General features: G+C 43.0%; 1 protein-coding gene across 1 annotated transcript in view; it reads right to left on the bottom strand.

The window, feature by feature from the left end:
* Positions 1-13945, bottom strand: part of LOC132827386 (solute carrier family 2, facilitated glucose transporter member 11-like) — a 90245-nt gene that overhangs the window by 75428 nt on the left and 872 nt on the right. Inside the window, exons 2-3 of the mRNA XM_060844049.1 lie at positions 2429-2527; positions 2159-2319 (exon numbers count right to left, since the gene is read on the bottom strand). Of these exons, the coding sequence (XP_060700032.1) occupies positions 2159-2319; positions 2429-2527 (260 nt within the window). The remainder of the gene's footprint in view (positions 1-2158; positions 2320-2428; positions 2528-13945) is intronic.

Raw genomic sequence — 13945 nt, 5'->3', positions numbered from 1 at the left:
TGACAGAATTTACTAGACGGCCTTCAGGAGACATGGAAAAACCATGCAGTTGCTATTTAATTCCTGAGTCACTATCAAATGGTAGAGGATCAGGGATAATGCCTGTCACAGGGTCGTTGATGAACTTAATTGACATCCACTTTGGAAATCCCAGCTCAGACCTCCGGCCCTCTGGCTTAAGAGAATGTTTTCCCAATTGGGAGAGTGATGCAGGGCCTCTCCTGTAATTAGGAGGGCCCAGCCACCGTGTTTCCCGCTGAAATTGGCTGCATTTATTGCAATCCATCCAGAATTGTGGATTCAAATCCCATTCCAGGGGCTCCAGTTGACAATACCAGCTGATGCTTCGATTTGAATTTATATATAGAGTATTGAGGGAGTGCTGCACTGTCAGGGGAGGCATCGGTGGGCAGCACGGTGGCACAGTGGTTAGCACTGCTGCCTCACAGCGCCTGAGACCCGGGTTCAATTCCCGACTCAGGCGACAGACTGTGTGGAGTTTGCACGTTCTCCCCGTGTCTGAGTGGGTTTCCTCCGGGTGCTCCGGATTCTTCCCACAGTCCAAAGATGTGTGGGTCAGGTGAATTGGCCATGCTAAATTGCCCGTAGTGTTAGGTAAGGGGTAAATGTAGGGGTATGGGTGGGTTGCGCTTCGGTGGGTCGGTGTGGACTTGTTGGGCCGAAGAGCCTGTTTCCACACTGTAAGTAATCTAATCTTTTGGTTGAGGAATTAACTGAAATACCTTCTGCCCTCTCAAGTGGCATCTCTTGGCATTACAGGAAGTCCTCACTTAAAATTGTGGTTGTGTTCCAAATTGCAACTTTATGTGAAACAATGTTAAGTTAGTGGAGTTCTGGGCAAGAACCCCCACCCAACATTTCTTGCCCAGAAAACTAATATGCCAGTTAAAATATTGTACATATGTTAGCAGCACAATGCATAACTTGAAATTATTTGCAAAACAAAATATATTAATAAATATATGGAGGTTATACAAATAATAAAAAGGCAAAATTTAAGGCATTTGTTTATTTGAATACACGTAGCATTCTAAATATTAACATAATGGACATGGGTGATGTTAATCAGGAAACCATATGCAGATGCAGTCTGGGTGGAGATGAGGAATGATAAAGGCAATAAGTCACTTGGCAGGGTTGCGTACAGACCCCTAAACAGTAACTGCGTGGTATGACAGGGTATTGAGGAACAAATAATGGGAGCTTGTCAAAAGGGGCACAGGAATTATCATGGGGTATGTTTAGACCAAAAAAATCAGATGAGAAAAAGTAGTGTAGAATGTTTTTGAGACAATTTCATAGACCAACATGTTATGGCACCAAAAGAGAAAATGCTGGAAAATCTCAGCAGGTCTGGCAGCATCTGTAAGGAGAGAAAAGAGCTGACGTTTCGAGTCAGTTTTGACAAAGGTCAGTTAGGCTCGAAGCGTTGGCTATTTTCTCTCCTTACAGATGCTGCCAATCCTGCTGAGATTTTCCTGCATTTTCTCTTTTGGTTTCAGATTCCAGCATCCGCAGTAATTTGTTTTTATCCAGTGTTATGGCACCAGAGATCAGGCAATACTAGACCTGGCTTTGATCAATGAGATAGACTTAATTACTGATCTCATAATGAAACCTCCCCTGAGTAGCAGTGACCATAATACAAGTGAATATTAAATGCAGTTTATGGGAGCGAAGTGTGGGTCAAAGGCTACTATTAAAAGCATTAACGCACAGCTAGCAAGAATGAACTGGCAACTCAAAAGGATTGGTCAATAGGCAAGCAATGGCAAACATATAAGGAGATATTCCAGATAGTGCTGAATAGATGCATTCTAACAAATAAGAAACATTCTAAGGGACAAACCCATCATGTGTGGTTCACTAAAAGAGTCAAAGTTAGTATCAAACTCAAAAGAAAAGACACATTATTCATTTTATCAGAAAGAATAATAAACAAGCATTGATCAGGCCATCCCTCTTATTCTGAACTTCCTTCTCATCGAGTTGGTCACACTTTCACTCTACGCTGCACTCTCATTTATGAAGTGGAGTTTTCACATCCCACACATAGCACACAAAGGAAGATATTTAGAGGCAGTGAGTCATCTGATAGTTGGCATTTAGCCTTAACATTCTCTGGTGTAGTTCATACCTTCCAAACCTTATAGCCATAGGTCCAGCAATAAGTGCCCCGACCAATCCTCCAACAGAATAGCTCGCCACAATAAAGGTCCAGAGCAGTGTGATGACCTGATTCTCCAGCTGAGTGCTGTGGCGCTCAATCCAAGTCTCATTGATAAAATTTTGGATGAACTGTCAATGTGAAGTAAAGAAAATACAGATTTAGTGTTAATTTAGCCTCTAATTTTGCCAAATATGGAAACAGCTGACCTTTTTAAGTTGACCAATGCTCTAGACTTACGATTGTCGGTGCATTGATGATTGACAGGTTATATCCATACTGGAAAGTACCACCAATACTGGCAGCAAAGATGGTCAGGAGGAGGCATCTGATCTGCAACTGCAGGGCATCAAAACAAATAGGCTTATGTAATCACACCTACCCAAGAATGTTCACAAACACTTATAAATACCACACAACATAGTGGATGATATCTTCTCCATGCTTAAAATCTGAGGAACCACACTACATTTTCAAACAATCAACAGAAAATACTGGAGATAATCAGACCTTCAAGCATTTTCCATTTTATTTCGGAGTTCCAGCATTGCTTTCAGAAATGATGATAACTGCTAGTGCACCTTTACAAGTGATTGTCGGCCATATCAAAACCTGATTTTGAAAAACAATTTATTTTTGAGTTATTGGCAATTGCAATTACGTTTGTTCTTTTTAAATGATTAAAGGGAAGCAATGGCCTAGCGGCATTACCACGAGAATATTAATGCAGAGACCCAGACAATGCTGTGGGGATCTAGTTCGAATCCCGCCATGTCTGATGGTGGAATGTGAAATCAATAAAAATCTAGAATTAAGAGTCTAGCAATGACCACAAAGCAATTGTCTTTGTCGAAAAATCCCATCTGGATCAATGATGTCCTCTAAGGAGGGAAACTGCCGTCCTAACCTGGTCTGGCCTATATGTGACTCCATACCCACAGCAATGGAGTTGACTCTGAACTGCCCTCTGGGCAATCAATGCTGGTACAGCCCGCAAAGTGCACAATCCCATGAATGGATTCAAGTTCTCAAGAATATGATACAGTTAAACAGTTGCATTAGGTATTTGGGTCAAAGTGTTAGATGTGAGATAAATCTTTCATTGATACAGGACATTTCAAGTCCACAGAAGGTCAGGAAATAATCTACAAGTGTTCTTGTTGTTGTTATGGCAAAGACATCAGCCAATTGTTAGATTACTTACAGTGTGAAAACGGGCCCTTCGGCCCAACAAGTCCACACCGACCTGCCAAAGCGCAACCCACCCAGACCCATTCCCCTACATTTACCCCTGCCCCTAACACTACAGGCAATTTAGCGTGGCCAATTCACCTAACCTGCACATTTTTGGACTGTGGGAGGAAACCGGAGCACCCGGAGGAAACCCACGCAGACACGGGGACAATGTGTAAACTCCACACAGTCAGTCACCTGAGACGGGAATTGAACCCGGGTCTCTGGTGCTGTGAGGCAGCAGTGCTAACCACTGTGCCACCGTGCTGCCCACTAATGTACAGCAAAATCCCATACCGAGGAAATGACTGTATAAGATGTTTTCATTTGTGATGAGCTGGTTACTCTCTGCGAGCATTCTAGGAAGTTGAACATTATACCCACCTAAACAGACCAAAGACACGTCACCAAAGGCAAAGCAGCACGCTGATTAGTGAGGGCTGCACTAATATGTCAGCTCAGGTAACACTGTAGTGTGAGGGTTAATGTTAATGCACAAATTAAGTAGTCTTACATCATCAGCGATGAAAGATCACAGACAACCAAACCTACTGGCAACAATGGCATCTAAAGTCTGGTCCTGCACATAGTTAGAAAACAATGTTCAATGAAACGTAATGTTTACTGATAATGAGATCTCCTCCTGCACTCTGCATCAACCCAAATCTCAGACATAACCGGACAACAATCATAAATACTGCTAACAGGAAAAATACTTTCAGAGGTAACACAGAAGACCATCTCAAACCAAACAGAATCTGACCATCGCTATTTGACATTCAACCACATTACTACCAGTGAATCCCATACTATTAACATCCTGGGAGTCACCAGAGACCAGATAATGAATTGGGCCAGGCTTATGAATCCAGTGGTTATAACATCAAACTAGGAATTCTGAGATTAACTAATCTCCTGACTCACAATGTCTGTCCACCAAGACAGCAGTCAAGTCTGTGATGGAATAATAAATTCCTGGAGGAGTGCAGGTCGGACAAAATTCAAGAGGCTTGACACCCAATTGATTGGCACCCCATCCACCACTTTTCAACATTCACTCCCTTCAAAACTGGTGCACAATCACAACAGAGCGTACCATTTACAAGATGAATTACTTTCCAAGGCTCCTCTGACAGCACCTTCCAAACCTGTGACTCCTACTACCTAGAAGCACCTATAAGTTACCTTCTTTTCCACCCTTTCTTGACCTGAATCACCATTCTTCCATAGTCCCTGGATCTAAATGCCGGAACTCACTTCCGAGCAGCACCGAAGGTACTCCTACATTCCAAAGACTGCAATGGTTCAAGCAGCTCTCCACCATCTTTTCTAGAACAACCTGAATGGGTAATAAAAGCTGCCAACTAGTGACACCCACATTCCACAAACAAATGAAAATAATTGCAGAACCTAAATATAACCCATAATATGCTAAACAACACAATGAAAATATGGACATTTCCAATTCCTTACATTTTAAAACTTACTTTTCATTTAAGATCTTCGGAAAATTATAACAAGGAGAAGAAAGAGTTTCAACCTTTCAGTCTGGCCTCAATTCCACCCAGTAGCAAAAGAACAGCAAGCGAGCACGCACACTCGTGCACAGGGAGACACAGTTACAAGTTTGATATCAACTGCATTTGACAGTACACTGTAAAAGTGGAACCCTACTCTGTGTGCCAGCATTAGCACCCTTGTCTCTGAGGCTGAGGGCAATCCAACTTCAAAGACTCCAGATCACTTCAGACTAACACTTTAGATTCGGTACTGAGGGAATGCTGCATGGTCAGAGGTACCAATCTGGAGAGGTGACATTGAGCCCCCCCCCCTCTCTTTTCTTAGAACATGGTTTCAAACAGCAGTCATTTTGCCCATAACCTTGGCCTATCAACGACACAGATTATCTGGTTATTGACACATCTTTGCCTGCAGGAGGGGGACTGGTCACGACATGTTACTGCATAAAACAATGACTATACCTGAAAAGTTTTCCATCAGCTGTAAAAAGCTTTTAGCAGTTCCTTCCATTCTGAAAGGTGTTGTATCATTTTTTTAAAATCACACAACACCAGGTTATAGTCCAACGGGTTTATTTGGAAGCATTAGCTTTCGAAGCGCTGCTCCTTCATCAGGTGGTCGAAAGCTAGTGCTTCCAAAAAGAAACTGTTGGACTATAACCTGGTGTTGTGTGATTTTAAACTTTGTACACCCCAATCCAACACCGGCATCTCCAAATCATTTTTTAAAATTCCTTACTTCCCCAGTGAGTTGTGGGCTTTCTGACAAGGTTGTTTCTCATGCTGAGCTGCCATAGCCAAGTAGGGCAATTTCAAAAGGATGTAAAGAGTGAACCACATTGCCGTTGCTCTACAGTCAGACTGGTAAAGACAGCAGATCTCCTTCCCTGAAGGAAATCAGTGAAACAGGTGAATTTATATGACAATGGATGTTAGTTTCACTTTCATTTAGTGAGACTAGCTTTCCAATGTCAGATTTATTGACTGGGCCCCTTGAGCAGTAACATTACCATTACATTACTGTCTCATAGATATAGGTCATCTTGTCCAATGTCAATAACACTTCTCCACTAAGTGAGGTTGACAAATTAATGCCACTTAGAGGGTAGATTGTTGTGTTCTCTAGTGTCTACAGTGACTCAGACCTGAGATAACATTACACACACTAAGCAACACTTCCCTGTATTTCCTAGTTTTTTTCCCCCGATTTGCCAGTCAGACACAGTTAAATATGAAATCCTGTGCATTTGGAAACTCCAGATATTGAGGTGTTATGACAGTTATTTCTTCAGAACTAAGTTGAGTTCTGAAGTAATGCTCTGAAGAAATAACTTCAATGTCTGGCATTTCCAAATGCACAGGATTTCATATTTAACTGTGTCTGACTGGCAAATCAGAGGAAAAAGAAAAAAAAATAGGAAATAAAGGGAAGTGGTGCTTAGTGTGTGTAATGTTATCTCAGCTCCTAGTCAAATTTGGATTACACGGACCTATTCAACAAACCTGGCAAATTTGAAGTGTGAAGTATGGTTCTTTTGTATTCTTGTTATGCACCCAACTTACAGCTAAAGTGAACTTGAAGACACCTGCCGTGGTAAACTGTCTGAAAAGACTGAGGTTTGGTTATGGAGTGCCTGAATTTGAAAGATAGTGTTGCTGCATTCTCACCGGGGAGCAGTGGGATGGGTGTTCTGTTCACTCAATGGCTGCAACTCAAAGGAATGGTATTCAGCGCCAGCCTCTCATCATTAAGAGAGACAGACTGTCTTTAAGAAGAGGCATCATCATGCGTTTTCAGTGAAAGCTGCTCAACTCCTTGCTAAGCACAGAGGCAGCAGTAGTGCAGCAGACACTCAGCCCTTAGCTCTAATCAAGTTAGTGAGGAGGCAGCCCCAGATTTGTGTTCTCCTCACTTCCACTGGAACTGGAGTAGTCAAGTCAGGAATCACAATCCCACTACCCGAGCAATGCTGCAAAGTGCTTTTCGTATCTTATATTTATTTTATTCAGTACCTTATTTTTAAATTATCTTTCTACATACTTATTTTATTTTATTCACATGCCTTTTTATAAATCAAAGAGTGTGAGAGAGTGTGAAAGAGAGAAAGAGAGAGGGGGAATAGACAAAGAGAAAGAGACGGGAGCCATTCACTTCAAACATCTCCATTGTCAGATGCACAAAGCTTGACCAGTATAACTTACCAGTTCCATTTGTGAACTTTTACAGTGAGAAGGTTAGGTGAATGGTCAGATCCAGGGACAGGACAGCACCAAGTTTGAAAAAAGCAGGAAAGAAGTTGAGATAATCAAACTTCCTCATACAGGGGGAGAATTCCCTGTTGTATAAAGACAAAACAACAAATGGTCATTTTGTAATATCTACGTGCCTTTATAGCAGAAGAAACTCAATTACAACCCTGTCCCTTTGTTCAAAAGATATTTCTAAAACATTTCGGCACATTTTGTGGAAACTATTGTGTAGTTTTAAAACTCAAAAGATCAAATGCTATTGAATCACTTTTCTCCACTTTGTTCACTTGCCAAAGAGAGAACAAGAGAAGCATTCTCGTGAGAATGGGTGATCAAGTGCACCCACTTAGCAAAGCACTGATGACGACTTAACCAGTGACAGAGAGGGCTGAATATACAAGTATTCATATGGCACCAGAGGTAATTCAAATAGACTATATCTCATTCACTTCTGCCTATTAATGCCAAATCTTATGCTTGTTTTCAATCACTGACAAGGTTTTAATAATGTTACTAAGTAATCACTAATATGTTATTGGAATTGCTTTTTACAATTTTGATTCCTTTCCTTAGTTTGGAATGTATTATGGAACGTGAGCACCATAATGTTTCCCCTTCCTTAAGCATACAATTGGGGGCATCTGAAATTCAATAAACCCTCCATTTATTCAACAATGTATAATGTGCCTCCTTAAGTACTCAGCAGTCTTACTCATTATTATCGCAGCATTAACAATCACTTTGCTGGGGCCCTCATGGTACAGTGGTAAGTGTTCCCAGCCCTGAACTGAGGAAAACTTGGGTTCAAAACCCATCTGCTCCAGAAGTGTGGCATAACATCTCTGGACAGGAAAATTACGAAAATTAGTAGGTTAGTTTTTTTATAGCTGAAAATGCGCAGCAAGTCAGGCAGCATCCAAGGCAGCAACCCCGGACCAACCAACCCAACCACCCCGTGGCTCAACACTTCAACTCCCGTTTCCACTCCATCAAGGACATGCAGGTCCTTGGATTCCTCCATCACCAGACCATAGCAACATGGCTGGAGGAAGAGTGCCTCATCTTCCGCTTAGGAACCCTTCAACCTTGGATGCTGCCTGACCTGCTGTGCTTTTCCAGTAACACATTTTGAGTTCTGATCTCCAGCATCTGCAGTCCTCACTCTCTCCTCCTAGTTTTTTTTTAATTGCTTTGCTCTTAGGAAAAGGTTTTCAGAAGTAAAACAACATCTCCTTGGACCAGCCTGTTATGTTTTTAACATAGGAGTACAAATATAGGTAAGGGGCTCTTCCGGCATTGTGGAAGGGCCAGAAAGTCTGAGTTCAAGACCCAACTAAGCCAGAAATATCTGACATCATGTCTGAACAGATTGATCCAAAATACAATAGAAGTAAGCCATTCAGCCCCTCAAGTTAACTGCACTAGACCATGATTGATTTGATAGGGTGGCCTTAACTTTCCCAGAGTGAAGAGGTCAGGAGAAATGGTGTTGAGGTCAAGATGGGTGTCATTAACATAGTGTACAACTCTCTGTGTTCAAGAAGGCTATATTAAAAATGGAGCAATAATAGCTGCATGCAATTGATCTTGAGACCCAAGTGAAACATACAACAGAAAATTATCAAGATTGGGACAGATCGTTTTACACTTATTTTGAGAAGTCAAGCACATTGTGTCATATTTTTGAACTCATAAATGTTGGTTCTGAAGACATTTGAGCATTTGAAATTGACTGCACCTTATGCTGAGATAATGTGCACGCTGAGTCAGTATGGTGCTGGTGTGATTGCAAACACTTGGCTGAGAGTGAACAGTATGAGAATAAAGTAAATGTTTTCCAAACCGTGATGGGTCACATGATTTCGAGCTGCAGTCTAACCATCATTGCCACCAGATCACACCACAATGGATTGTCCTGAAATGAATAAGATTCTGGGACTTGTTTTATCACAAAACTAAGGACGTAATTGGGAGAAAGTCAGCACGACATATTGCACTGCCTTTCACCAATGGAACTAGTTGTAGATTACAATCTTAAAATAAAGAAACCTTTTCATCGCTGTGGGTTTGGCACAAACTTAAAAACTGACACCTTCAGAGAAAAATTCATGCGAGGTCTCAAGAACAATAAAATGGAGGGCAAGTGTTTATGCAAATGCAATAAGCTAACACGGAAGGATGAGATCACTTCCATGGAAATGGCAAAAAGAGATGGATATAGACGAGAAGAGAGCTCTCAAACTGACAGGGGAGGCTCACCAGATAGAGTCATACAGCACAGAAACAGACCCTTCAGCCCAACTCGTCCACGTCGACCAGGTTTCTGAAATTAAACTAGTCCCATTTGTCTGCATTTGGCACATAACCCTCTAAACCTTTCCTATCCATTTGCCTGTCCAAATTTCTTTCAATGTTGTACTCGCCTCTACTACTTCCAATGGCAGCTCGCTCCATATACACACCATCCTATGTGTGAAAAAGTTGCCCCATCAGGTCCCTTTTAAATCTTTCCTCTCTCTCCTTGAACTTACGCCCTCTATCCTGGGGAAAAGACCTTAGCTGTTCACCTTATCCATGTCCTTCATGATCTTATAAACCTCTATAAGATCACTCCTCAGCTACCTGCACTCCAGGGGAAAAAAGTCCCAGCCTATCCAGCTGGGTCTTGTAACTCAAACTCTCCAGTCTCAGCAACATCCTTTTAAATCTTTACTGTTTAATAACATCCTTCCTCAGGGACGCCCGGACCAACCAACCCAACCACCCCGTGGCTCAACACTTTAACTCTCCCTCCCACTCCACCGAGGACATGCAGGTCCTTGGACTCCTCCACCGGCAGAACATAACAACACGACGGCTGGAGGAGGAGCGCCTCACCTTCCGCCTGGGAACCCTCCAACCACAAGGTATGAATTCAGATTTCTCCAGTTTCCTCATTTCCCCTCCCCCCACCTTGTCTCAGTCGGTTCCCTCAACTCAGCACCGCCCTCCTAACCTGCAATCTTCTTCCTAACCTCTCCGCCCCCACCCCACTCCGGCCTATCACCCTCACCTTGACCTCCTTCCACCTATCCCACCTCCATCGCCCCTCCCCCAAGTCCCTCCTCCCTACCATTTATCTTAGCCTGCTTGGCTACTCTCTCTCATTCCTGATGAAGGGCTTATGCTCGAAACGTCGAATTCTCTATTCCTGAGATGCTGCCTGGCCTGCTGTGCTTTGACCAGCAACACATTTTCAGCAACATCCTTCCTATGACAGCATTGTGTGCAATATTCCAAATGTGGCCTTACCAATGTCTCATACAACCCTAACATGACAGCTCAACTCCTGTACTCAATGCTCTGACCAATAAAGGCAAGCTTACCAAATGCCTTCTTCACCACCTTGTCTACCTGTGACTCCACTTTCAAGGAACTATGAACCTGAACCTCTCGGTCTCTCTGTTCAGCTATATTATCCAGGGTCCTATCATTAACTCTATAAGTCCTCCTATGATTTATCTTACCAAAATGCAACGCTTTGCAATAATCTAAATTAAATTTCTTCCATTGGCACAATTGATTAAAATTTGCACTCTGGAGGTAACCTTCTGCCCTGTCCACTATATCACCAATTTGGTGTCATCTGCAAACTTACTAACCATGCCTCCTACATTTTCATCATTTATATAAATGATTTGGATGAGAATCAGTGGATCCAGCAGTGATCCTTGCGACACATCACTGGTCACAGGCCCCAGTCTGAACAACAATCCTCTACCACCACCCTCTGTCTCCTACTGCCAAGCCAATTTTGTGTCCAATTGGCTAGATCATCCTTTATTCCCATGTGATCTAACCTTACTAGCCAGTTCACTGTGCAGAACCTTGTCAAATGTCTTACTAAAGTCCATGTAGACAGCGTGTACCGTTCTGTCTTCATCCACCTTCTTGGTCACCTCTTCAAAAAACTCAATCAAGTTTTTAAGACAGGATTTCCCACACACAAAGCCATGTTGACTATCCTAAATCAGTCCTTGCCATTCCAATGCACGTCAATCCTAGTTCTCAGAATCCCCTCCAACAACTTACCCACACCTGACATCTGGCTGACCAGTATGTAATTTCCTGGCATTTCCTTCCAGCCTTTCTTAAATAATGGCACAACATTAGCCACCCTCGTCTTCTGACACATCACCAGTGTCTGTTGATCTTTAAGAGGCCCTATTCCCTTTCCAGTTACACTTTTGCCCTGAATACACTTGTAGAATCTCTTTAGATTCTCCTTAACCTTATCTACCAAAGCTATCTCATGAACCCTTTATGCCCTCCTGATTTCCCTCTTAAGAGTACATCTACAATACCTTTACTCCTCAAAGGTATCACTTGATTCCAGCCATGGATAATTGCCATTTACCTCAGTCTTTTTCTTAATCAGAGCCTCAATATCTCTAGTCATTCAGATTTCCCTACTCCTGCTAGCCTTGCCCTTCACACTAACAGAAACATGCATTGACTGAACTCTCGTTAGCCCACTCTTGAAAGCCTCCCATTTGCCAGACGTCCCTTTACCTGCAAACAGCACACGCCCACCACCACCACCCCCCCCCCCCCCCCCCCACTCCACCCCCACTCAATTTTTGAAAGTTCCTATCCAATACCATCAAAATTGGCCTTGCCCCAATTTGGAACTTTAACTTGTGGACCAGGCCTGTCCTTTTCCGTAACTATTTCAAATCTAATATAATTACGGTCAGTGGTGCCAATGTGCTTCTCCACGAACACCTCAGTTACTTGCCCTGCTTTAGTTCCCAAGAGGAGTCTGAGTTTTGCCCCTTCTCTAGTAGGGTCATCTACAGACTGAGAAAATTTTCTCGAACACACTTAACAAATTCCTCCTCTTCCAAGCAGCCCCAGTCAATGTTTGAAAAGTTAAAATCCCCTACTATTATAACCCTATTATTCTCACAGCTATCTGCAATCTCCCTACATATTTGCTGTTCATTTTTCTGCTGATTATTTGGGGGAGGAATTATAGGACAATTCCAAAGTGATCACCGCCACCCCCCCCCCCCCCCTTCTTATTTCTCAGTTCCACCCATGTAGCTTCACTGGATAATTACCCAGGAATATCCTATCTAAGTACTGATGTAATGTTTTCCCTAATCAAAAACTCCACTCCCCCTCCTTTCTATCCTCCCTGTGGTATCTGTACCCCAGAACATTGGATTGCTGGTTCTGTCCCTCCCTCAGCTGTGTTTCTGTAATAGCCATGATATCCCAGTCCCATGTTCCCCTCCTTCCACTGAGTTCATCTGCCTTACCTGTCAGGCCCCTAGCATTAAAATTGATGCAGTTTAATTATCAGTCTTCCTTCGTTCTCTGCCATGCTCTTGCCTGCCTTGTCTATTTAACCTGCTCTCTAACTTCTGTACCAGCCTCAATCTTCTCTCTTGCCTCACTACCTTTTAGGGTCCCACCACTTCACGCCAGACAAGTCTAAACCCTCCTGAGCAGCTCTTGCAAATCTTCCCTCCCAGGATATGGCTCCCCCTCCAGTTCAGATGCAACCCTTCCTTCTCATTCAGGTCATTTATGCCAGAAGAGAGATCTCCATGATCGAAAAATCTGAATTCCTGCTCCCTGCATTCACCCCTCAGCCATGCATTCCATCTGTCCTGTTCTCCTATCCCTATTATCACTGGTATGTGGCACCAGGTGGAATCCAGAGATTCCTACTCTCAGTGAGATCTCAGTACTATCAAGTTCACGTCTCAGAGTCAGAAAGCTAGATGCATTGTTCACACAATAGCCACCAACCTTAGTAACAATAGAATACTCTGAGGCTGTGCCCTTGTCTCTCCTACTAGTGGAAACATCTTCTTCATATCCAGGCCTAACAGGATTCTGTACGTTTCAACCAGATTCCCTCCCATCCTTCTAAACTCCATCGCATACAGAACCAAAGTCCTCAACCGCTCCTCACATGACAAGCCTTTCATCCACAGAATCGTCTTTGTAAACCTTCTCTGGACCCCCTCCAAGGCCAGCATATTCTTCCATAGATATAGGGGACAAAACTGCTCACAATGTTCCAAATGCTGTCTAACCAGAGACTTATGCAGACCCAGTAACACATCCCTACTCTTGTATTATAGCACTCTTGAAACGAACGCTAACATTGCATTTCTATCTGTCCCTTCTTTGCCCACTCTCCCAGCCTGTCAACGTCCTTCAGCACCCTCCCTGTTTCCTCAACACTACCCATCCCTGCACATGTATTTGTGTCATCTACAAACTTAGCAACAATACTCTCAGTTCCTTTGTCCAGGGCAAAAGTAAAAGTCAAGTTGTCAGAGTTCCAGAGGACTCTAGGGTTGCTTTGACGTTAGATATAGTTTGTGATGGTTTAACCTGATGGTCACCATGTCTCATGTGAAGTTAAGGAGTAGGGAACTTTACTCAGAGTTCAATGTGGGTTCAATTCCCACACTGTATTCACAAGTCAGCCTTCCAGCCAACTGAGCTAAAAAGCTAAAGATAGACATGACAAATGGGTAGGTCCCTGGAAAGCACTAGGAATGCGATGAACCTTGGTGTATATGTCCACCAGTGTCCGAAGGTAATAGGACAAGGAGATAAAGTGGTGAAGAAGTCATAAGGGATACTTGCTTTTATTGGCCAGGTCATAGTGTTTAAGAGCAGGGAGGTGACTGCACTGGAGAGGGTACAGAGAGATTTACCAGGATGGTGCCTGGGCTGGTGAGTTTCAATC

This window comes from Hemiscyllium ocellatum, chromosome 24 (genome assembly GCF_020745735.1).
Source record: "Hemiscyllium ocellatum isolate sHemOce1 chromosome 24, sHemOce1.pat.X.cur, whole genome shotgun sequence".
Lineage (NCBI taxonomy): Eukaryota > Metazoa > Chordata > Chondrichthyes > Orectolobiformes > Hemiscylliidae > Hemiscyllium > Hemiscyllium ocellatum.
The sequence above is the reverse complement of the archived record's forward strand: the minus strand, read 5'-3'. Positions and strand labels throughout refer to the sequence as shown.